The sequence below is a fragment of the Bombina bombina genome, chromosome 4 (genome assembly GCF_027579735.1).
Source record: "Bombina bombina isolate aBomBom1 chromosome 4, aBomBom1.pri, whole genome shotgun sequence".
In the NCBI taxonomy this organism is placed as follows: Eukaryota; Metazoa; Chordata; class Amphibia; order Anura; family Bombinatoridae; genus Bombina; species Bombina bombina.
Window position 1 is genome coordinate 840756227 of NC_069502.1, and position 24360 is coordinate 840780586.

Consider the following 24360-nt stretch of genomic DNA (forward strand, 5'->3'; position numbering starts at 1 on the left):
CGCTTCCAGCTTGCTGGTAACGCTGAGCGTAAAAAGAGCAAGCGTCTGAGCATCTCAGCTCCCTGTGACGCGGCTTGGGAGTGTTTTCTTAACGCTCCCAAAACCATGACGTTTCCCAGCGCAACATCATCACTTAGGGGATTTAACTGGCGCTGGGTCTCCGCGTTTGCCGAACACGGCTTAAGATAACATGGCTAAGGGCCTATTGCAGGCCTGAAACATTGTTGTTTTATTCCTGTGGACCCAGCTAAAGAAATAAAGGTCTCTTTAAAAGTTTTTTGAGGCTGCATATCATATGCTAAAAAGTATAGCCTGGTATTAATTTATCATGCTATTCCTTCTGGAAAGTGCCTGATTGGGAATAGGTTTATTTTTCAGCATGATAACGATCCCAAGCACACTGCTAGTGCAGTCAAATCATATTTGAAGAGAAAAACTGCTGATAAAACACTCAGATGACAGTCATGAACTGGCCTCTGATTCCAGACCTGAATATTATAAAGGCAGTAAGGGATCACCTGGGCAGAGAAAGAAATAAAAGACAACCTAAATCTAAAGAAGAATTCTGGAAAGTGCTGAAAGAAGCCTGGTATAATATACTAGATGATTACTTCAGAAAATTTCAGGACATTCTCCCAAAAAGAGTTCAAGATTTGATTAGTGCCAAGCGAGGTGACACTAAATACTGACTTTTGCCTGAAGAAGCCATTTTGTTCTGAAAATTGCGGGGTTTTTTATATTTTGTGTACTTATATCCTTTATTTTCTGTTTTTATCTTAATAAAGAGGCCTTAAAATAAATATCAATGGTCATTAAAACTTGGCTAATACAAAAAAATCTAATGGTGACCTAAGACTTTTGCACAGTACTGTATGTATATTTATTTATATGTGTGTATATGTATATACATGTATACACATTAATACACACACACGTGTGTGTGTGTGTGTGTGTATATATATATATATATATATATATATATATATATATATACATACACATATTTAGACATTTATATATACACATATTTACATAATAGCCATTTTCATTGAGACACCTTGTCATATACTATACTATATACCTTTGAACCCTTTTAAATGGACACTTAAGTCAAAATTAAACTTTCATTATTCAGATAGAGCATGTAATTTTAAACAACTTTCCAATTTACTTCCATTAACAAAATGTGCACAGTCTTTTTATATTTAAACTTTATGATTCACTAGCTCCTACTGAACATGTGCAAGAATTCACAGAATAAACGTATATATGCATTTGTGAGTGGCTGGTGGCTGTCACATGGTACATGTATGCATTTGTTATTGGCTGATGGCTGTCACATGGTACAGGGGGAGTGGAAATAGACATAAGTTTTAAAATTGTCAGAAAAAAATCTACTACTCATTTGAAGTTCAGACTAAGTGCTGTTGCATTGTCTTGTTATCTTGCATTTGTTGATTATGCAAACCTGCTGTGTTTACTGGTCCTTTACTAAAAAAATATTCACATAAATATTAACAAAAAAGTTGGATTGTGTATATATGAGTGTAACTGTTTATCTTAATTTATGTTGTGTTTGGTGCATTTCTTTTTTTAACTCCCTAGCGTTTACGCAAGGGCTTCAGTCACGCTAACCATACAAGTGTAAAATGCGATTGCACTTGCTCATTCATGTTTACTTTCAACTTGTATTATAAGAGATAGGTAACGCAGCCGCAATATTGAACTATTGTGGTCGTGCTAATGTTTACATTCCACTTATAATCTACTCCATTTTGGTGTTTTATGGTAAAGTTATAAAACTATATCATGTGATCTAAAAACTGAATCTGATTTATTTGTGCAGACAAAGAAAATGCTGATACATTGAAAGCTGAAATTACAGAAGATCTGTATTTTTGTGATCAAGTGAAGGCTGAGGAGGATAAAGTTCCTATAAATACGGCTACAGGTGATTAGCGTAAATTTCATGATTCAAATAGGGCATGCAATTTTTAAAAAAAACCTTCCAATTTACATTTATCATGAAATTTGCTTTGTTCTCTTGTTATTCTTTGTTGAAAGCTAAACCTAGGTATTCTCATATGCTAATTTCTAATCCTTTGAAGGTCACCTCTTATCACTGAATTTTACATTTTTTTTTCACAGTTAGACACTGCTATTTCATGTGTATCATTTAGATTACATTGTGCTCATTCCTGTGGAGTTATTCATGATACAGAATTGATTGGCTAAATTGAATGTCTGTCAAAAGAACTGAGATAAGGGGGCATTCTGGAGAGGCTTATATACAAGGTAATCACAGAGGTTAAAGGTGTATTACTAGAACACTGTTGGTTATGCAAAACTGGGGAATGGGTAATAAAATTATTATATATCTTCTTAAACATTTCTCCCAAGAGCTTCTTCTGAGATATATGATTTAAGTTTTTTCCTTTCTTTATTTACATTCATGATTATTATGCTTCAATTATTGATTTGTTTTCCATATTTTTTTTTCTGTGGTTAGGCCTGTTACTTCATTATGGAGCATACTGAAACTGTCCCCATTACTGAAAAAGTTAGTGCCTCAGATACTAGATCCACTGAACATAATAATTTTAAATGGACAGTCTACACACAAAAAAATGTTCTTGTTTAAAAAGATAGATAATGCCTTTACTACCCATTCCCCAGATTTGCACAACCAACATTGTTAGATTAATACTTTATAACATTTAAACCTCTAAATTTCTGTTTCAAAGGCTCTATTGACAGCCTCTTAATCACATGCTTTTGTATTTGTTTTTCACAACAGGAGACTGTTAGTTCATGTGAGCTATATAGATAACATTCACCTAGATTACGAGTCTTGCGTTAGGGTTAAAAAGCAGCATTGAGAGGTCCCAACGCTGCTTTTTAACGCCCGCTGGTATTACGAGTCTTGCAGGTACAGGTGTACCGCTCACTTTTTTGGTCAGACTCGGAAATACCGCAAATCCACTTACGTCAATTGCGTATCCTATATTTTCAATGGGACTTGCATAGCGCCGGTATTATGAGTCTGACAAAAAGTGAGCGGTACACCCTCTCATGTCAAGAGTGGTATTTTAAAGTCAGTAGTTAAGAGTTTTACACTACAACGCCGTAGTTTAAAACTCTTAACTAAAGTGCTAAAAAGTACACTAACACTCATAAACTACCTATTAACCCCTAAACCGAGGCCCTCCCATATCGCAAACACTATAACAAATATTTCTCCAACATAGGTGTGTCCGGTCCACGGCGTCATCCTTACTTGTGGGATATTCTCTTCCCCAACAGGAAATGGCAAAGAGCCCAGCAAAGCTGGTCACATGATCCCTCCTAGGCTCCGCCTACCCCAGTCATTCTCTTTGCCGTTGTACAGGCAACATCTCCACGGAGATGGCTTAGAGTTTTTTAGTGTTTAACTGTAGTTTTTATTATTCAATCAAGAGTTTGTTATTTTGAAATAGTGCTGGTATGTACTATTTACTCAGAAACAGAAAAGAGATGAAGATTTCTGTTTGTATGAGGAAAATGATTTTAGCAACCGTCACTAAAATCCATGGCTGTTCCACACAGGACTGTTGAGAGCAATTAACTTCAGTTGGGGGAACAGTGAGCAGTCTCTTGCTGCTTGAGGTATGACACATTCTAACAAGACGATGTAATGCTGGAAGCTGTCATTTTCCCTATGGGATCCGGTAAGCCATGTTTATTAAGATCGTAAATAAGGGCTTCACAAGGGCTTATTAAGACTGTAGACTTTTTCTGGGCTAAATCGATTCATTATTAACACATATTTAGCCTTGAGGAATCATTTATTCTGGGTATTTTGATATATTAATATCGGCAGGCACTGTTTTAGACACCTTATTCTTTAGGGGCTTTCCCAAATCATAGGCAGAGCCTCATTTTCGCGCCGGTGTTGCGCACTTGTTTTTGAGAGGCATGACATGCAGTCGCATGTGAGAGGAGCTCTGATACTTAGAAAAGACTTTCTGAAGGCGTCATTTGGTATCGTATTCCCCTTTGGGCTTGGTTGGGTCTCAGCAAAGCAGATACCAGGGACTGTAAAGGGGTTAAAGTTAAAAACGGCTCCGGTTCCGTTATTTTAAGGGTTAAAGCTTCCAAATTTGGTGTGCAATACTTTTAAGGCTTTAAGACACTGTGGTGAAAATTTGAACAATTCCTTCATGTTTTTTCGCAATTGCAGTAATAAAGTGTGTTCAGTTTAAAATTTAAAGTGACAGTAACGGTTTTATTTTAAAACGTTTTTTGTACTTTGTTATCAAGTTTATGCCTGTTTAACATGTCTGAACTACCAGATAGACTGTGTTCTGAATGTGGGGAAGCCAGAATTCCCATTCATTTAAATAAATGTGATTTATGTGACAATGACAATGATGCCCAAGATGATTCCTCAAGTGAGGGGAGTAAGCATGGTACTGCATCATTCCCTCCTTCGTCTACATGAGTCTTGCCCACTCAGGAGGCCCCTAGTACATCTAGCGCGCCAATACTCCTTACTATGCAACAATTAACGGCTGTAATGGATAATTCTGTCAAAAACATTTTAGCCAAAATGAACACTTATCAGCGTAAGCGCGACTGCTCTGTTTTAGATACTGAAGAGCATGACGACGCTGATAATAATGGTTCTGAAGGGCCCCTAACCCAGTCTGATGGGGCCAGGGAGGTTTTGTCTGAGGGAGAAATTACTGATTCAGGGAACATTTCTCAACAAGCTGAACCTGATGTGATTACGTTTAAATTTAAGTTGGAACATCTCCGCATTCTGCTTAAGGAGGTATTATCCACTCTGGATGATTGTGACAAGTTGGTCATCCCAGAGAAACTATGTAAAATGGACAAGTTCCTAGAGGTCCCGGGGCTCCCAGAAGCTTTTCCTATCCCCAAGCGGGTGGCGGACATTGTTAATAAAGAATGGGAAAGGCCCGGTATTCCTTTCGTCCCTCCCCCCATATTTAAAAAATTGTTTCCTATGGTCGACCCCAGAAAGGACTTATGGCAGACAGTCCCCAAGGTCGAGGGAGCGGTTTCCACTTTAAACAAACGCACCACTATACCCATAGAGGATAGTTGTGCTTTCAAAGATCCTATGGATAAAAAATTAGAAGGTTTACTTAAAAAGATGTTTGTTCAGCAGGGTTACCTTCTACAACCAATTTCATGCATTGTCCCTGTAGCTACAGCCGCATGTTTCTGGTTCGATGAGCTGATAAAGGCGGTCGATAGTGATTCTCCTCCTTATGAGGAGATTATGGACAGAATCAATGCTCTCAAATTGGCTAATTCTTTCACCCTAGACGCCACTTTGCAATTGGCTAGGTTAGCGGCTAAGAATTCTGGGTTTGCTATTGTGGCGCGCAGAGCGCTTTGGTTGAAATCTTGGTCAGCTGATGCGTCTTCCAAGAACAAGCTACTTAACATTCCTTTCAAGGGGAAAACGCTGTTTGGCCCTGACTTGAAAGAGATTATCTCTGATATCACTGGGGGTAAGGGCCACGCCCTTCCTCAGGATCGGCCTTTCAAGGCAAAAAATAAACCTAATTTTCGTCCCTTTCGTAGAAATGGACCAGCCCAAAGTGCTACGTCCTCTAAGCAAGAGGGTAATACTTCTCAAGCCAAGCCAGCTTGGAGACCAATGCAAGGCTGGAACAAGGGAAAGCAGGCCAAGAAACCTGCCACTGCTACCAAGACAGCATGAAATGTTGGCCCCCGATCCGGGACCGGATCTGGTGGGGGGCAGACTCTCTCTCTTCGCTCAGGCTTGGGCAAGAGATGTTCTGGATCCTTGGGCGCTAGAAATAGTCTCCCAAGGTTATCTTCTGTAATTCAAGGGGCTTCCCCCAAGGGGGAGGTTCCACAGGTCTCAGTTGTCTTCAGACCACATAAAAAGACAGGCATTCTTACATTGTGTAGAAGACCTGTTAAAAATGGGAGTGATTCATCCTGTTCCATTAAGAGAACAAGGGATGGGGTTCTACTCCAATCTGTTCATAGTTCCCAAAAAAGAGGGAACGTTCAGACCAATCTTAGATCTCAAGATCTTAAACAAGTTTCTCAAGGTTCCATCGTTCAAGATGGAAACCATTCGAACTATTCTTCCTTCCATCCAGGAAGGTCAATTCATGACCACAGTGGATTTAAAGGATGCGTATCTACATATTCCTATCCACAAGGAACATCATCGGTTCCTAAGGTTCGCATTCCTGGACAAGCATTACCAGTTCGTGGCGCTTCCTTTCGGATTAGCCACTGCTCCAAGGATTTTCACAAAGGTACTAGGGTCCCTTCTAGCTGTGCTAAGACCAAGGGGCATTGCTGTAGTACCTTACTTGGACGACATTCTGATTCAAGCGTCGTCCCTTCCTCAAGCAAAGGCTCACACGGACATTGTCCTGGCCTTTCTCAGATCTCACGGATGGAAAGTGAACGTGGAAAAGAGTTCTCTATCTCCGTCAACAAGGGTTCCCTTCTTGGGAACAATAATAGACTCCTTAGAAATGAGGATTTTTCTGACAGAGGCCAGAAAAACAAAACTTCTAGACTCTTGTCGGATACTTCATTCCGTTCCTCTTCCTTCCATAGCGCAGTGCATGGAAGTGATCGGTTTGATGGTAGCGGCAATGGACATAGTTCCTTTTGCGCGCATTCATCTAAGACCATTACAACTGTGCATGCTCAGTCAGTGGAATGGGGACTATACAGACTTGTCTCCGAAGATACAAGTAAATCAGAGGACCAGAGACTCACTCCGTTGGTGGCTGTCCCTGGACAACCTGTCACAAGGGATGACATTCCGCAGACCGGAGTGGGTCATCGTCACGACCGACGCCAGTCTGATGGGCTGGGGCGCGGTCTGGGGATCCCTGAAAGCTCAGGGTCTTTGGTCTCGGGAAGAATCTCTTCTACCGATAAATATTCTGGAACTGAGAGCGATATTCAATGCTCTCAAGGCTTGGCCTCAGCTAGCGAGGGCCAAGTTCATACGGTTTCAATCAGACAACATGACAACGGTTGCATACATCAACCATCAGGGGGGAACAAGGAGTTCCCTAGCGATGGAAGAAGTGACCAAAATCATTCTATGGGCGGAGTCTCACTCCTGCCACCTGTCTGCTATCCACATCCCAGGAGTGGAAAATTGGGAAGCGGATTTTCTGAGTCGTCAGACATTGCATCCGGGGGAGTGGGAACTCCATCCGGAAATCTTTGCCCAAGTCACTCAGCTGTGGGGCATTCCAGACATGGATCTGATGGCCTCTCGTCAGAACTTCAAAGTTCCTTGCTACGGGTCCAGATCCAGGGATCCCAAGGCGGCTCTAGTGGATGCACTAGTAGCACCTTGGACCTTCAAACTAGCTTATGTGTTCCCGCCGTTTCCTCTCATCCCCAGGCTGGTAGCCAGGATCAATCAGGAGAGGGCGTCGGTGATCTTGATAGCTCCTGCGTGGCCACGCAGGACTTGGTATGCAGATCTGGTGAATATGTCATCGGCTCCACCTTGGAAGCTACCTTTGAGACGAGACCTTCTTGTTCAGGGTCCGTTCGAACATCCGAATCTGGTTTCACTCCAGCTGACTGCTTGGAGATTGAACGCTTGATCTTATCGAAGCGAGGGTTCTCAGATTCTGTTATCGATACTCTTGTTCAGGCCAGAAAGCCTGTAACTAGAAAGATTTACCACAAAATTTGGAAAAAATATATCTGTTGGTGTGAATCTAAAGGATTCCCTTGGGACAAGGTTAAGATTCCTAAGATTCTATCCTTCCTTCAAGAAGGATTGGAAAAAGGATTATCTGCTAGTTCCCTGAAGGGACAGATTTCTGCCTTGTCTGTGTTACTTCACAAAAAGCTGGCAGCTGTGCCAGATGTTCAAGCCTTTGTTCAGGCTCTGGTTAGAATTAAGCCTGTTTACAAACCTTTGACTCCTCCTTGGAGTCTCAACTTAGTTCTTTCAGTTCTTCAGGGGGTTCCGTTTGAACCCTTACATTCCGTTGATATTAAGTTATTATCTTGGAAAGTTTTGTTTTTAGTTGCAATTTCTTCTGCTAGAAGAGTTTCAGAATTATCTGCTCTGCAGTGTTCTCCTCCTTATCTGGTGTTCCATGCAGATAAGGTGGTTTTACGTACTAAACCTGGTTTTCTTCCAAAAGTTGTTTCTAACAAAAACATTAACCAGGAGATTATCGTACCTTCTCTGTGTCCGAAACCAGTTTCAAAGAAGGAACGTTTGTTGCACAATTTGGATGTTGTTCGCGCTCTAAAATTCTATTTAGATGCTACAAAGGATTTTAGACAAACATCTTCCTTGTTTGTTGTTTATTCTGGTAAAAGGAGAGGTCAAAAAGCAACTTCTACCTCTCTCTCTTTTTGGATTAAAAGCATCATCAGATTGGCTTACGAGACTGCCGGACGGCAGCCTCCCGAAAGAATCACGGCTCATTCCACTAGGGCTGTGGCTTCCACATGGGCCTTCAAGAACGAGGCTTCTGTTGATCAGATATGTAGGGCAGCGACTTGGTCTTCACTGCACACTTTTACCAAATTTTACAAGTTTGATACTTTTGCTTCTTCTGAGGCTATTTTTGGGAGAAAGGTTTTGCAAGCCGTGGTGCCTTCCATTTAGGTGACCTGATTTGCTCCCTCCCTTCATCCGTGTCCTAAAGCTTTGGTATTGGTTCCCACAAGTAAGGATGACGCCGTGGACCGGACACACCTATGTTGGAGAAAACAGAATTTATGTTTACCTGATAAATTACTTTCTCCAACGGTGTGTCCGGTCCACGGCCCGCCCTGGTTTTTTTAATCAGGTCTGATAATTTATTTTCTTTAACTACAGTCACCACGGTACCATATGGTTTCTCCTATGCAAATATTCCTCCTTAACGTCGGTCGAATGACTGGGGTAGGCGGAGCCTAGGAGGGATCATGTGACCAGCTTTGCTGGGCTCTTTGCCATTTCCTGTTGGGGAAGAGAATATCCCACAAGTAAGGATGACGCCGTGGACCGGACACACCGTTGGAGAAAGTAATTTATCAGGTAAACATAAATTCTGTTTTTAACCCCTAATCTGCTGAACCGGACATCGCTGCCACTATAATAAACATATTAACCCCTAAACCGCTGCACTCCTGCATCGCAAACATTAGTTAAAAATTATTAACCCCTAATCTGCCGTCCCTAACATCGCTAACACCTACCTACATTTATTAACCCCTAATCTGCCACCCCCAACATCGCCGCCACTATATTAAATGTATTAACCCCTAAACCTAAGTCTAACCCCCACTAACTTAAATATAATTAAAAGAAATCTAAATAAAATTACTACAATTAACTAAATTATTCCTATTTAAAACTAAATACTTACCTATAAAATAAACCCTAAAATAGCTACAATATAACTAATAGTTACATTGTAGCTAGTTTAGGGTTTATTTTTATTTTACAGGCAACTTTGTATTTATTTTAACTAGGTACAATAGTTATTAAATAGTTATTAACAATTTAATAACTACCTAGTTAAAATAAATACAAAAGTACCTGTAAAATAAAAACTAACCTAAGTTACAATTACACCTAACACTACACTATAATTAAATTAATTACCTAAATTAAATACAATAATAATATAATGCTGGTGGCGGCGATGTCGGGGATGGCAGATTAGGGGTTAATAAGTGTAAGATTAGGGGTGTTTAGACTCGGGGGTTCATGTTAGGGTCTTAGGTATATACATAAAATGTATTTCCCCATAGGAATCAATGGGGCTGCGTTAGGAGCTTTACGCTGCTTTTTTGCAGGTGTTTTTTTCAGCCGGCTCTCCCCCATTGATTCCTATGGGGAAATTGTGCACAAGCACGTTTAGCCAGCTCACCTCTAACGTAAGCAGCGCTGGTATTGAGGTGAGATGTGGAGCAAAATTTTGCTCTCCACTCACTTTTTTGCAACTAACACCCGTAATACCAGCGCTGTCTGTAGGTGAGCTGTGAGCATAAACTGCTCGTTAGCACCGCATAGCCTCTAACGCAAAACTCGTAATCTATGTGATAGTGTTCACGCCCGGGGACTTATTTAAAAGTTAGCACAACACAGTACTTAATGCAAATTAATAGATATTAAATACAAAGTTATTGTATAGGGGGCTGTCAGAAGATGCTTAGATACAAGGTAATCAAAGAGGTAAAAAGTTTATTGATATAACTGTTGGTTGTGCAAAACTGGGGAATGGGTAATAAAGGGATTATCTTTTAAAACAATAAAAATTCTATTGTAGACTGTCCCTTAAAGGGACATAATACTCATATGCTAAATCACTTGAAACTGATGCAGTATAACTGTAAAAATCTGACAGGAAAATATCACCTGAGCATCTCTATGTAAAAAAGGAAGATATTTTACCTCACATCTTCCTCAACTCAGGAGAGTAAGTTCTGTGTTAAAAGTTATACTCAGTTGCAGGTAAAAAAAATGAAGAAATGAACAGCAACCAATCAGCATCAGCAGTGCTGAGGTCATGAACTCTTTTACTGTGATCTCATGAGATTTGACTTAACTCTCATGAGATTTCATAGTAAACTGAATAGGGAAATAAGATGAGTGTGCACGTAAGCTCCCTCCCTTAGCTGTCCCGGGACAGAAATACTGATTTGCTGCTTAGAAGTAATTTACAATGGGATGTGACTACTGAGGAATTTTTGAGGTAAAATATCTTTCCTTTTTACATAGAGATGTTCAGGTGATATTTTCTAGTCAGCTTTTGGGTATCATGGCCCTTTAAGTGTCCATGTTGCAAGCATGTTGATATGATACCCTCTGCTCAGCTTTGCAAATCTTGTATGGATCATTTCTATGATTCTTATCAGACCAAAGCTGACCTTGCTTCTAAGGGTATCTGTTCTCCCTCTGTACAGATTTTGCTGCAGGATTAAAAAATGTTCTCTACTGTATCTGAATTGTTGCCAGATCTAAATGTTTCGGAACACGGTACTTCTGAATTCTCTGAGGGTGAGGTATTTTCAGTTTATCAGGGGTCAGTTTCTAATTAAGAAAGAGTCATCCTCTTTTCGGTTTAAGCTTGACCATTGTTGTTCTATTTTAAAATTTAGGGGTTCAGGATACTAAGGTTTCTGAGGTTAAGTCTGTTGGATTTGATTTTCTTTTACAAGATACGATGAGTCCACGGATTTCATCCTCGTGGGATATCACCTCCTGGTCAGCAGGAGGAGGCAAAGAGCACCACAGCAGAGCTGTATATATAGCTCCTCCCTTCCCTCCCACTCCAGTCATTCTCTTTGCCTGTGTTAGTGATAGGAAGAGGTAAAGTGAGGTGTTAGTTTAGATTCTTCAATCAAGAGTTTATTATTTAAAAATGGTGCCAAAGTGTTCTATTTTTCTAAGGGTGTAGCTGTATTCCTTGTCAGCCTCTAGAGTAGAGCTACAGGTGGCTTTAAGGCAATGGGAACTGGTGGGGTTCTACCCTCACTGTGCCTCCCATACTAGTGCTACCCTTCTGGATTGATGGTCTTGGCAGATAGTAACTAAGGCCCTTTGTGTCCACAGAGCTGCAGGAGGGAGAAGACCTCTTGATCCTGTGAGACTTCTCATGCTGTCGCCCAGCACAGAGGTAAGTGCAGTCTTTACTTTTTGGGACACATGCTACCTCAGATTTGACTGTTTACTTTTGACCTTTTGGGGTTTTTCACTGTTTCAGCGTGTGAGAGTTTTCATGGGACATGTCAAAACCTACACAAGTGTACTATTTATGTTATGCACTATGAAGAGCTATACTTTATTTTGGCCTATATTAGGTTAACAGGACTGTGTGTTATTCTGAAGCCTGTTATAGGTGATTGCACAATATGAGGCTGGGGATTTGTTACTGGAGTCTTGCTGATATGGACTACGGTTTGCGGCTGTATTTTTGTCCGGTCTTGTTTGTATCTATTTCGGCGATGGCCAATGCGGCTTATTTTTGGCGCGCTTGTCTGTAATACTGCACAGAGTTCATTGCGGAAGTTCCGGCTGTTGTTCGCATTGCTAGTTACGCCTCGACCGCATGGTTGCTAGTTAAGCAAGCGGTCCTGGGCGTTTATTGTGGGCTACGTTCTGTTTTCGTCCCTGGTGTGGTTGGAAGTCTGTGGGGGCAGGTAAGCGCCTCAGCAGAGCTGCAGAGGCGAGGTTCTGTTTAGTTTAGATTTCATATATTAGAACAGATTAACTACACTGTCTGTAGTAAAAACTGCAGACAGGTAATTGGACACAGCTGCACTATCACACAGATAGCTAAATGTGTGCAGTAACTGAAATAGAGTTAATTTACTAAATAGAATGTTATATATGGGTTAAATTTAATGGCAAAAAATATATGGAGAAACACATAAGTGAGATTCTAACAATGCATCACAGTTAAAAACATTTCATAATATTAAAACAAAGTGAATAACACAGCAAATGTACAATCACAACAAACATAAAATGTACCATATGGCAGTGAATGGGTGAATGACACACCAAAAAAGTCTCTCAATAAGCTAAAAAGTCTTTGAGGCAGAGAGAGTCTTTCAAGCAGGTAAGCAAAGCGTAGGTGCTTTTTGAGCAAATTTTCGTCAAGCAAGCTTCAGTCGTGTTAATTGCAAAGAGCAGCACAAAGCTAGATAGTTTGGGCAAGAAGAAGGATACAAAAATCCTTTTAAACAACAAAAAAGTACAGATGGCAAGGTGTACACTTTTACTTACATTGAGTGCCGATGATCAGTCGCCAAGGGTTCCTTCGTAAATGCTGCTTGTCTCTCAGGCGCCTCCCAACCAATCAGGGAGGATTTTTCGTCAGTGTAATCGAGCCTCCAGAACTCTCACGCCATCAGACTTGTAGGGCCAGCAACAGCTGCACGTTTTATGTTTTTCCTGTTCCTAAAAGGACTTCAGAGATTATTGCGAAAGAATGGGAGAGACCAGGCATTCCCTTCTCTCCTTCGCCTATATTTAAAAAGATGTATCCTATAGCTGATACTATTAGGAATTCTTGGCAGATGGTCCCTAAAGTAGAGGGAGCCATTTCTACCCTGGCTAAACGGACTACTATTCCTATTGAGGATAGTTGTGCTTTTAGGGATCCTATGGATAAGAAGTTGGAGGGTCTTCTTAAAAAGATTTATGTTCACCATGGTTTTCTTTTGCAACCGGCGGCCTGCATGGTTACAGTTACCAGTCTGCCTACTGGTTTGATGCTCTGGAAGAGTCTCTTAAGACAGAGACTCCTTTGGATGAGGTTTTGGATCGGATTAAAGCTCTTAAGTTAGCTAATATTTTCATTACAGATGCTTCTCTGCAGATTACTAAATTGGCGGCTAAGGGTTCGGGTTTTGCCATCTTAGCACGCAGGGCTTTATGGTTGAAATCTTGGTCTGCGGATGTATCATCCAAGTCTAAGCTTTTGGCTATTCCTTATAAGGGAAAGACCCTGTTCGGGCCTGATTTTAAGGAAATTATTTCTGACATTACGGGAGGCAAGGGTCATCTCCTCCCTCAAGATAAGAAGTCTAATCAGCGAGGGCGACAGAGTAATTTTTGTTCCTTTCGGAAGTTCAAGGGAGTCTCCTCTTCTCCTTCCGCTAAACAGGAGGGGAGCTATTCACAATCCAAGTTCACTTGGAGACCCAACCAGTTTTGGAACAAGGGTAAACAATCCAAGAAGCCTGCTGCTACTACCAAGTCAGCATGAAGGGTCGGCCCCCGATCCGGGATCGGATCCAGTAGGGGGCAGATTATCTCTCTTTGTCCAGGCTTGGATAAAGATGTTCAGGATCCCTGGACACTGGAAATTGTGTCCCAGGGGTATCAGTTGGAGTTCAGAAATTCCTCCCCCAAAGGAAGGTTTCTTCTTTCTCGATTATCTGCAAACCAGATAAAGAGAGAGGCGTTCTTACGTTGTGTAGTAGACCTCTCCTCCATGGGGGTAATATGTCCTTTTCCGGTGCTAGAACAAGGACAGGGATTTTATTCAAATCTGTTTGTAGTTCCCAAAAAAGAGGGAACGTTCCAACCTATTTTGGACCTCAAAAGTCTCTATGTTTCTCAGGGTTCCATCCTTCAAGATGGAGACCATTTGTACAATTCTTCCTTTGATCCAGGAGGGTCAATTTATGACTACCGTTGATCTGAAGGATGTGTATCTTCATGTTCCTATCCACAGAGATCATCACAAGTTTCTGAGGTTTGCCTTTCTGGACAAACATTTTCAGTTCATGGCTCTTCCATTTGGTCTGGCCACGGCACCCAGAATTTTCACAAAAGTTCTAGGATTCTGCTGGCAGTACTGAGGCCACGGGGCATTGCAGTAGCGCCCTATCTGGACGATATTCTGATTCAGGCATCATCTTATCAGCTAGCAAGGTCTCATACCGACATTGTTCTATCCTTTCTAAGGACTCACGGGTGGAAGGTGAATCTGGAAAAGAGTTTGCTAGTTCCACAGACAAGAGTTCCTTTTTTGGGAACTCTAATCGACTCTCTGTCCATGAAGATCTTTTTGACAGAGGTCAGAAGGTTAAAGATTCTGAATACATGCCAAGCCCTTCAGTCAAATCCTCGACCGTCAGTGGCTCAGTGCATGGAGACAATTGGGTTGATGGTAGCGGCAATGGACATCATTCCGTTTGCTCGTTTTCATCTCAGACCGCTGCAACTGAACATGCTCAAGCAGTGGAATGGGGATTATACAGATCTGTCTACAGATCTGTCTCCTCAAATAAATCTGGATCAGAAGACAAGGGACTCACTTCTATGTTGGTTGTCGCTGGATCGTCTGTCCCAAGGGACATGCTTCCGCAGACCCTCTTGGGTGATAGTGACAACGGATGTCAGCCTGATAGGATGGGGAACAGTCTGGAATTCCCTGAGGGCTCAGGGTGTATGGACTCGAGCAGAATCCCTACTTCCCATCAATATCCTAGAGTTGAGAGCAATATTCAATACACTTCGGGCTTGGCCTCAGCCCAATTTATCAGATTTAAGTCAGACAACATAACAACGGTATCTTACATCAATCATCAGGGAGGAACAAGAAGTTCCTTAGCGATGACAGAGGTTGCCAAGATTATACAGTGGGCAGAGTCTCACTCTTGCCATCTGTCTGCAATACACATCCCAGGGGTAGAAAACTGGGAAGCAGATTTTCTGAGCAGGCAGACGTTTCATCCGGGGGAGTGGGAACTCCATCCGGAGGTATTTTCCAACCTGATTCTCAGATGGGGCAGGCCGGAATTGGATCTCATGGCATCTTGTCAGAATGCCAAACTTCCGAGATACGGGTCCAGGTCAAGGGATCCTCATGCCGAGCTGATAGATGCCTTGGCAGTACCTTGGTCCTTCAGCCTAGCTTATGTGTTTCCTCAATTTGCTCTCCTTCCTCGGGTGATTGCTCGAGTCAAGCAGGAGAGGGTATCGGTAATTCTCATCACTCCTGCGTGGTTCCCTTTCTTGTCCCTCCCTTTTTCATCAGTGTACTATAGCTTTGGTATTGTATCCCACAAGTAAGGATGAAATCCGTGGACTCATCGTATCTTGTAAAAGAAAAGGAAATTTATTCTTACCTGATTAATTTATTTTACCATACGATGAGTCCACGGCCCACCCTGTTGTTATAAGACAGGTCTTTTTATTTTTTGCTAAACTTCAGTCACCTCTGCACCTTAGCTTTTCCTTTCTCTTCCTAACTTCGGTCAAATGACTGGAGTGGGAGGGAAGGGAGGAGCTATATATACAGCTCTGCTGTGGTGCTCTTTGCCTCCTCCTGCTGACCAGGAGGTGATATCCCACAAGTAAGGATGAAATCCGTGGACTCATCGTATCGTAAAAGAAATTAATTTATCAGGTAAGAATACATTTCATTTTTAAACCTACTGCTAAGTCTTCAGAGGTTTTTTGAGTTCCAAATGCTATCTCTGAATTGATTTTTAGTGGTCTAAGCCAGGTATTACTTTTATTCCTACCCTAAAATTTAAGAAGATAGGGAACAGTTCTGTATCAAGGTAAACTACCCCTTGGCAGCTGAGAAGTATTTTAAACCTATTGAATCAGTTTGGCATTTTGGCGGGCATCCTGCTTCCACGCTATACATAGTTCTATATGTGCTCTCGCTTTATGCCTTAACTAGGCCTAAAGCCTGTGTACACGGGCCATTTTCTGCAGTGCAGCGGGCCCGCGCCCCCGCACGGTCATGCCCACTCACACCTGGCCACGCCTCAGCTACACCCTCTCCCGTCCGGCCATGCCTGTCGCCACGACCATTCCCATTTGATCTTGCCCCCACAACTGCTTAGCCTGGTCACGCCCCCCGCCACACCCGCTCCCACTCACCCTCTCTGCTGACTGATCCTCACTGACTGATCCTTCCTTACAGCCAGGTATGTTTGTCCTTGTGCAGTCTCTACTGCACATGACAGCTTCGGACAAATATATCTGGCCTTTTATAATATAGGATACTGGAGATACTTATAATTCAAGGAATAGCTTTAGAGACTGGTGATTTATTGCACTGATTTAATTTTTGCTCTTTCAACTCAGTTTTTACCTGCATTTGATAAACTGATAGCGTCTATGCAGCAGTTGATGGCACAGTTCAAAGTTTCAGATCTTCCCGACACAAAAGCAATAATGAGTATAGACATAAGTGTCTCCTGCGTGATAACTCGTATCGGCATCCCCTCTAGCAATGCTACAAGCTATCTTGGAGAAATGGAATTGGTACAATTTACAGGCAATTTGAAGAATTTAAGGGGTTCTTAGGACACAGACTGGGAAAATATGCCTAAAGTACCTATTGAAATGCAGGATAAGTGCTGTAACCAGCATGGGACTGCAGTTCTCTTTATGGAGTCCTGTTTGTCTGCTCAACCTCATCCATATCTGGGAGATCTCTTAAAGATCACTATCACCTGTTATCCTTCCTTTTTTGCTGGATTTGTTCTACTGGCGATACAACATTTCAGCATGCAGACTTTTAGAAAGGATTGTTTTGATCTTCAAGGTGACATGTATCACCGGAGAGGAGTCGGCTAGTCAATTAGACACTATGATTTATGTTTGAGCCCTTCACCTTTTACAACCTCATTTCAGTTAAGTTATTGATGCTTAGAAAGCTCTACAATACACCTCTCTATGTTATATCTGCCCACACAGCGTTAAGTGTTATAGATCTCCTCATCAGCCTCTGAAAGGAGTGGATGTGTCTGAATGTGCTTTTCTTATCAATCACTTTCCATATGTTCACTGAAATATTTCTGTTCTATAAAGAGCACAGTATGTTTTGAATTATAACAATGTTTTGTGACATCAGCCAAAATTGATCCTCTGATATTTTAGCACATATACTTTCTGATCTGGTATTACTATCATGATTAACCAACTAAGCAGCTCAACAAAAGATTTCTTTCACACTAATATCTTTGATATATTAAGAGCAAAGGCTAATGTCAATGACTGGTTTTGTTCATGTATTAACCTTCTAAGTTTTTCTATCAAGGTCTCCTCAGTACTCATATGAATGCCTTACAGACCTAGCTTTAATGTAGTCAGTATTTGTGATAACACACTGGATCTCTCTAATTTTTATAATATTGTTATATTCCCTTGATAAAGATACATTCAATGGGTGTTCAGGTTTCTGTTGAGCTGCCTGATAAAGTATTGCTTTTCTGTTATATGTTCTAATATGCTGATGGACTTTTTAATACGGGTCAAGTTTTTCACTTAAGTTTGGTTTGCATGTTATATTATAAAAAATTAAGAAGCATGAGTTGCGCTTAAGATAGGACTTGAATAGTCTTTGTTTTGTTCTCCATAATCATATATTGAAATGTAAGGAACCTCTATACATTAAGAAGCATTTTGAGTAGTTTTGGTCTCATCTTGAAATAATGTTAGCATTCTTACTTTAAGAACACTTGTTTTACATTTAATTACATTTTGGTTTACATTTAGAAGCAATATGTATACCTCACTGATATAATTTGTAAGGCATAGACTGTTTTATTTTCAATTTTGTGGAATATAATACATTTTGCATGTTACCTCAATATGTTTTCATATTATTGTATGTACCCGTGCTTTTTTAATAAACATAATTGGAAAAAAAAAATGTTAAGAAGATGTTTGCCTGGTTTTAATGTGGAGCTTTGGGAAACTATCCCTAAAGTAGAAGGAGCTATTTCTGCTATGGCTTGATGGACCACTATTCCTCATGTGGATAGTACCTCTTTTAAAGACCATATGAATAGAAAATTAGAATATTTCCATAGAAAGGCTTTTCAGCAAGCAGGTTCTCTTTTAAGACCTGCAATTAGTATTGCTTGTGTTGCTCCAGCTTCTATTCTTTGGTGTGAATGTTTGTCTGAGCGGTTTTCAGAGGAGTTTGCTGGTGCAGAGTTTTTGTACTGCTTAAGACATCTAACGCTATTATTTGTTATGCTGTTGTTGACTTTATTAAAATCAATGGCAAGAATATGGCATTAGCAGTTCTGACTATTAGAGCCTAAAGGTTGAAATCATGGTCAGCTAATATGGATTTTGAGTCTAGGCTTTTGTCTCTTCCTTTTCAGGTAAAAGTTTTGTTTTGGCCTGGCTTTTGATATTTTTATATCTACTGTGACAGGAGGTAAGGGAGCTTTTCTTACTCAAGATAAGAAGTCTAAAGGTAAAGCCAGGGCTTCTAATAATCTATAAACCAAAAGTCCTCCTTCCTCTCAATAACAGGATTCTTCCAGATACTCATGGAAGCTAAATCCTAATAATTGGAGCAAGTTTAAGCAAGTTAGTTTTTTTTCCTAAACTGGTTTCTTCGGATAATATGTATTGTGAGAATATTGTTCCTTCTTTTTGCCCTAATCCTAAGACTTCTAAGGAGAGGCTTCTTCATAACTTGTATGTGGTCAGAGCTTTGACGTTTTATTTACAGGCTACTATGGATTTTAGGCCATCTATTTTGTTTGTTCATTTTTCCAGGAAGGGTCAGAAGGCTACAACTGTTTTGTTAACCTCTTGGTTAAAGCTTTTGTTTCATAAGGCTTACTTGGAGGTTGGACAGTCTCATCCTAACTGTATTACTGTCCATTCTACTAGGTCATTTGCTACTTCCTGGACTTTAAAGAATGAGCCATCTGTTGATCAAATTTGCAAGGCAGCTACTTAGTCTTCCTTACATTGTTTTTACAAATGCTTCCACTTTGATGTTTCTGCTTCCTCTGAATCAGATTTTGGTAGGAAAGTCCTTCATGCAGCTTTTTCTAATCATTAAGTTTTGTTTTATATATATTTTTGCAGTATAAAAAATAACATTTGGTTATCCCGCCCTCATTACTTGTGGACTCCGAAGCTTGGGTATAATTTTTCAAGAAGTAATGGCTTGTGGAGTCTCACCACCTTTATGAAAGAAAATATAATATATACTTACCTTATAAATTAATATCCTTCATGGTGGTGATAGTCCACGAGGCCCTGTCCATTTTTTCATGGAATTGTGAATTTTTTTTTTCTGTAATTTTTTTTTCTTTTGCAGTTTAATTATGCACCTAATTTTCCCTACTCCATTTTTATTCTTTTCTAACCTTCTTGCTTTATTGGCATTATATTATAATAACATTGGAGGTTTGAATTTAAGTGAGGCCAAAAATTTAAGACACTTTAAAACATTACCTAAAAAATTTACATTTAGCTACACTAAAAATGGATTATGATTGCAAATAACTAATACACCATTTGTGCACGCAAGCAATAGTTGTTTGACTAAATATATTTTTAATTACATTATAAAAAATGTAATTAATTTCAGAAATATCTATTTGCTTATGTTCACTAGATAGTTATTATAAACATTATACATTACTTTTTATATGAAATGCTGATCTGATGTGAAGTAGTTAATAGTTATATAGAGTAGTTTTAGAATAGTCTGAAAAATATTTTAAAAGCTCTGCATACATTACAAAATAGGTTAAACAAATATATAAGCATTACTTTCTATTTATTTCAGTAATTTACAAATAATTATGTCACTAATAAATAACATTACTCACATTGTATTTCTTATTAACAGGTGAATTTACAAACTGCAATAATCCAAGTCATGGTCAGAGTGCTGATACTTCTTTGAATCTTCTTCAAAATCAAAGAAGTCACGTGGGAAATTTATGTTCTGAATGTGGGAAATGTTTTACCAGGAAATCCCTTCTTATTAGGCATCAGAAAATTCATACAGGAGAGAAAGCATTTTCATGTTCTGAGTGTGGGAAATGTTTTAATGAGAAATCAAATCTTATTAAGCATCTGAAAATTCATACTGGAGAGAAAGCATTTTCATGTTCTGAGTGTGGGAAATGTTTTACTCTGAAATCAAATCTTATTAAGCATCAGAAAATACATACAGGAGAGAAAGCATTTTCATGTTCTGACTGTGGGAAATGTTTTACTCAGCAATCAAGTCTTATTACTCATCTAAAAATTCATACAGGAGAGAAAGCATTTTCATGTTCTGACTGTGGGAAATGTTTTACTTTGAAATCACATCTTGTTACTCATCAGAAATTTCATACAGGGGAGAAAGCATTTTCATGTTCTGACTGTGGGAAATGTTTTACTCTGAAATCAACTCTTATAATGCATCAGAAAACTCATACAGGAGAGAAAGCATTTTCATGTTCTGAATGTGGGAAATGTTTTACCAGGAAATCACATCTTTCTGACCATCAGAAAATTCATACAGGAGAGAAAGCATTTTCATGTTCTGACTGTGGGAAATGTTTTACGCTGAAATCAAGTCTTAATACTCATCTGAAATTTCATACAGGTGGGAAAGCATTTTCATGTTCTAAATGTGGGAAATGTTTTACTTTGAAATCACATCTTATTACACATCAGAAAATTCATTCAGGAGAGAAAGCATTTTCATGTTCTGAATGTGGGAAATGTTTTACTCTGAAATCACATCTTATTAGGCATCAGAAAATTCATACAGGAGAGAAGCCATTTTCATGTTCTGAATGTGGGAAATCTTTTACCCTGAAAGGACATCTTGTTACTCATCAGAAAATTCACATTAAAGGAAATCAGTGAAATCACAGCTTAACCTCTTAAAGGGTTCAGTTCATGTGTGTCATATAGATACCATTGTACTCACTCCTGTGGAGTTATTTAGGAGTCAGAACTGATTGGCTAAAATGCATATCTGTCAATAGAACTGAAATAAGGGGACAGTCTGCAGAGGCTTAGATACAAGGTAATCATGGAGGTATAAAGTACTGTATATTAATATATCCATGTTGGTTATGCAAAACTGGGGAATGGGTAATAAAGGGATTATCTATTTTTGAAAGATTAAAATTCTGGAGTAGGCTGTCCCTTTAAGCGCAGAGTGTGCACATGAAATCACTAGTTGTAGCACCTGTATTGTGTAATTATGACATCACTAGTTGTAATGATACTAGCTGTAAATAGTATATTGTATGCACATACCAACACAAGTTGTAATGATACTAGATAGTATAGTATGATTAAATGACATCACTGGCTGTAAATTGTAATGATACTAACTGTAGATTGTATAATGTGTGCACATGACATCACTAGCTGTAGCTATATTAGCTGTAGATGCTATAGTGTGTGCAAATGACATCACTACCCAGATAGCATGTATTTTTGCTGCAAGTTTGCAAATTAAGTGCTAATCTTGCTAGACTTGGCAAGCTTCAAAAATTTCCTTCACATTTTTTGCTAGTCTGTATCGAGTCTCCAGAATAGACTTGCCTTGCAAATTTTCTGCGTCTGCTGCAATTGCATGTAACGTAATTTTTCTAAGAAAAATTTGAAAGGAATTGCTGTTCTCTTGCTAAACTTGCCAAGCTTCAAAAGCTTGCTGCACATTTGTTACAAGTCTGCATAGAAGGTCTTCAGAATAGATTTGCTTTACAAATGTGCTGCAAGTCTACTACAATTGCGTATTTTAGGCCAGATTACCAGGGGGGTGCTATTTTTTGTGCATGAATTAATGTACAAGTTTGCCCCCTTTTGGGCATATGGATAAGACCCTTCATTACAATTTGAAAGTAAATATGAACACGATAGTGCAACCATAATTTACGCTCGTCAGGTTAGCGTGACTTTAGAGCTTTGGTTAACTGTTACGCTCGACTAAATAGTTGAACAATACACATAAAAATATATGTAACCGTACAGTTTACATTTATATTAACACTGTCTGATAAAAAAATATTGTATAACAATATTGCATTCCAAAGTTATAAGAGCACAAAAATATGAGATGTCTGAATGCAATCCAGCGCTTGTGGCGGCTGTTATTTTTTTGTACAGAATAAGGCTCCATCAAAGTCTAGGGGGGGGGGCTATGATCCTGCGTTGCAACGTCACAAAAAAAAATCTGCTAGAGGATGCGACCGCGAGAGCTCCAAATTGTTAAAAACATTGAGCATAGAGAATGGACACGCGGAAGTGCAAATTTGCGCTCCACTCATAATCTTGCCCTTTATGTTTGGAGCATTATAAAGTGCAAAGTAAAGCAAAGAAGGGCTCATACAGTTGCACAGCTGAAGACATGCATAATGGATGAATGGGGTAAAATTCAGCTTGCTAAACTTAACCAACTGGTATCTTGAGTGCCCAAATGCTTAATAAGTGTTATTAAAAAAAAAGATGATGTTACACAGTGGTAAACATTCGACTGTTCCAACTTTTGTGGAGTGTGTTTATCGTCCATTAAGACAACTTTCTTTAACAATATTACATTCACTGTAATAAAACACATAATTATAAAAGGTCTCTTCTTTTGACTTTTCTGGACTCCAGTCTAGTGTAAATTATTCCAGTCAGGAATCAGGGTGTGGAACAGACAAATATGCATGCAAATGTACTGAATTTGTTGGATAAACTGAAGAATATAAAAGTGAATATAATTTTAGTGTATTAAAGACCATGCACAATATTACATAAACAATGGGCTAGATTACAAGTGGATGTGAAAAGCAATATCACAACCATGCTAACTGGTACTGAGTTCACTCAAGTGCAACCTAAATTTGTGCTTGTCAAGTTTGTGTGAGTGAAGACCTAGGGGCATATTTATCAAGCTCTGTATGTTTCTAGAGACCGCTGCTCCATAACTTGTCCGCCTACTCTGAGTCGGCAGACAGAAATCAACCCGATACTCAGCTGAAGTATAACACTGTATTTCTTAAGCAGTGATGATTTAGTGCGCAAATGTTAAGGGTTTTTTTTTAAAAAAAAATGTGCTCAATTGAAGAAGACTATACGGACTATACGCATCAGGTTTTGCTTGTGTGCAAATAATTTACTTTCAACTTGTTATACAAGCGCTAACCAGCCCGTGTTAAAAGTTTTTGCGAGCAAAATTATTTAGCACACCACTTGTAATCTGGCTTAATATGTGTTAGCAAGGTAAATAGTCTGTAATCACCATCCTTACAGTAGTAAATAGAAAAAGTAGTAATCTTGCTATCTTAGCCCACCATCCGTCAGCTGTATTATATATACCTGTATCCTCTCACCTGATTTATGACAATGTTATAGTTAAAACATTTTAAAAACCTGGAAAATGTGCTGTTGTTTTTATGGAGTGATTTTAAAAACTTTTTATGTGAATAGTTTTATCTTCATACAGTATTGAGGTTATCACATCACATTCACCAGAAAGGCAATAATTTAATTTATTAATTTATTCAACTCAGAAAAAGTATAGATTTAATTAAAAAAAAATGTATATGATTTTCCTAGTGTACCTTCTAGTTTGGTGATTTTCACACAACTGTAACAGATAAGAAAATAATTGCAAAACCGAGAGGGAAAATTATTGTATGTAATAAACTTTTGCAGGAAAAACATTTTATTATTATTGTATTATTCATTTGTAAATATATTTTACATAAATAGTCATTGTGACATACGTGCCAGAGATATGCTATAGACTTGCAGGGCTCTTGCTGTCGACTTGTCAGAGATTTGTAACAGACTTGCAGAGCTTGTGCTGTCCACTTTTGGAATCTAGGTTACACTGCAAGGAAAGCTTTCATTCTATTGGCTGTTTTGAATTTGAAGATTTTTCACTCTTTATCACTCATGCTCTGCACACACATACATTTATTTTACAAAAGTACATACAAAAATATTTACATACAGTATATATGTGTGCTTGTGTGTGTGTACATATGCACATACATACACACATAAATATACATAAAGTAATTGCATATATATTTATGTATATATGTGTGTGTAATGTGCACATTCGATAATGAACATAT

The 24360-nt window shown here is 39.2% G+C and overlaps 1 protein-coding gene across 1 annotated transcript in view; it reads left to right on the forward strand.

Annotated features, from left to right (window-relative positions):
- Window positions 1–22857, forward strand: part of LOC128657226 (oocyte zinc finger protein XlCOF6.1-like) — a 126672-nt gene extending 103815 nt beyond the window's left edge. Inside the window, exons 4-5 of the mRNA XM_053711491.1 lie at window positions 1847–1951; window positions 20127–22857. Of these exons, the coding sequence (XP_053567466.1) occupies window positions 1847–1951; window positions 20127–21142 (1121 nt within the window). The 3' untranslated portion in view covers window positions 21143–22857. The remainder of the gene's footprint in view (window positions 1–1846; window positions 1952–20126) is intronic.
- The last annotated feature ends 1503 nt before the right edge of the window (window positions 22858–24360 follow it).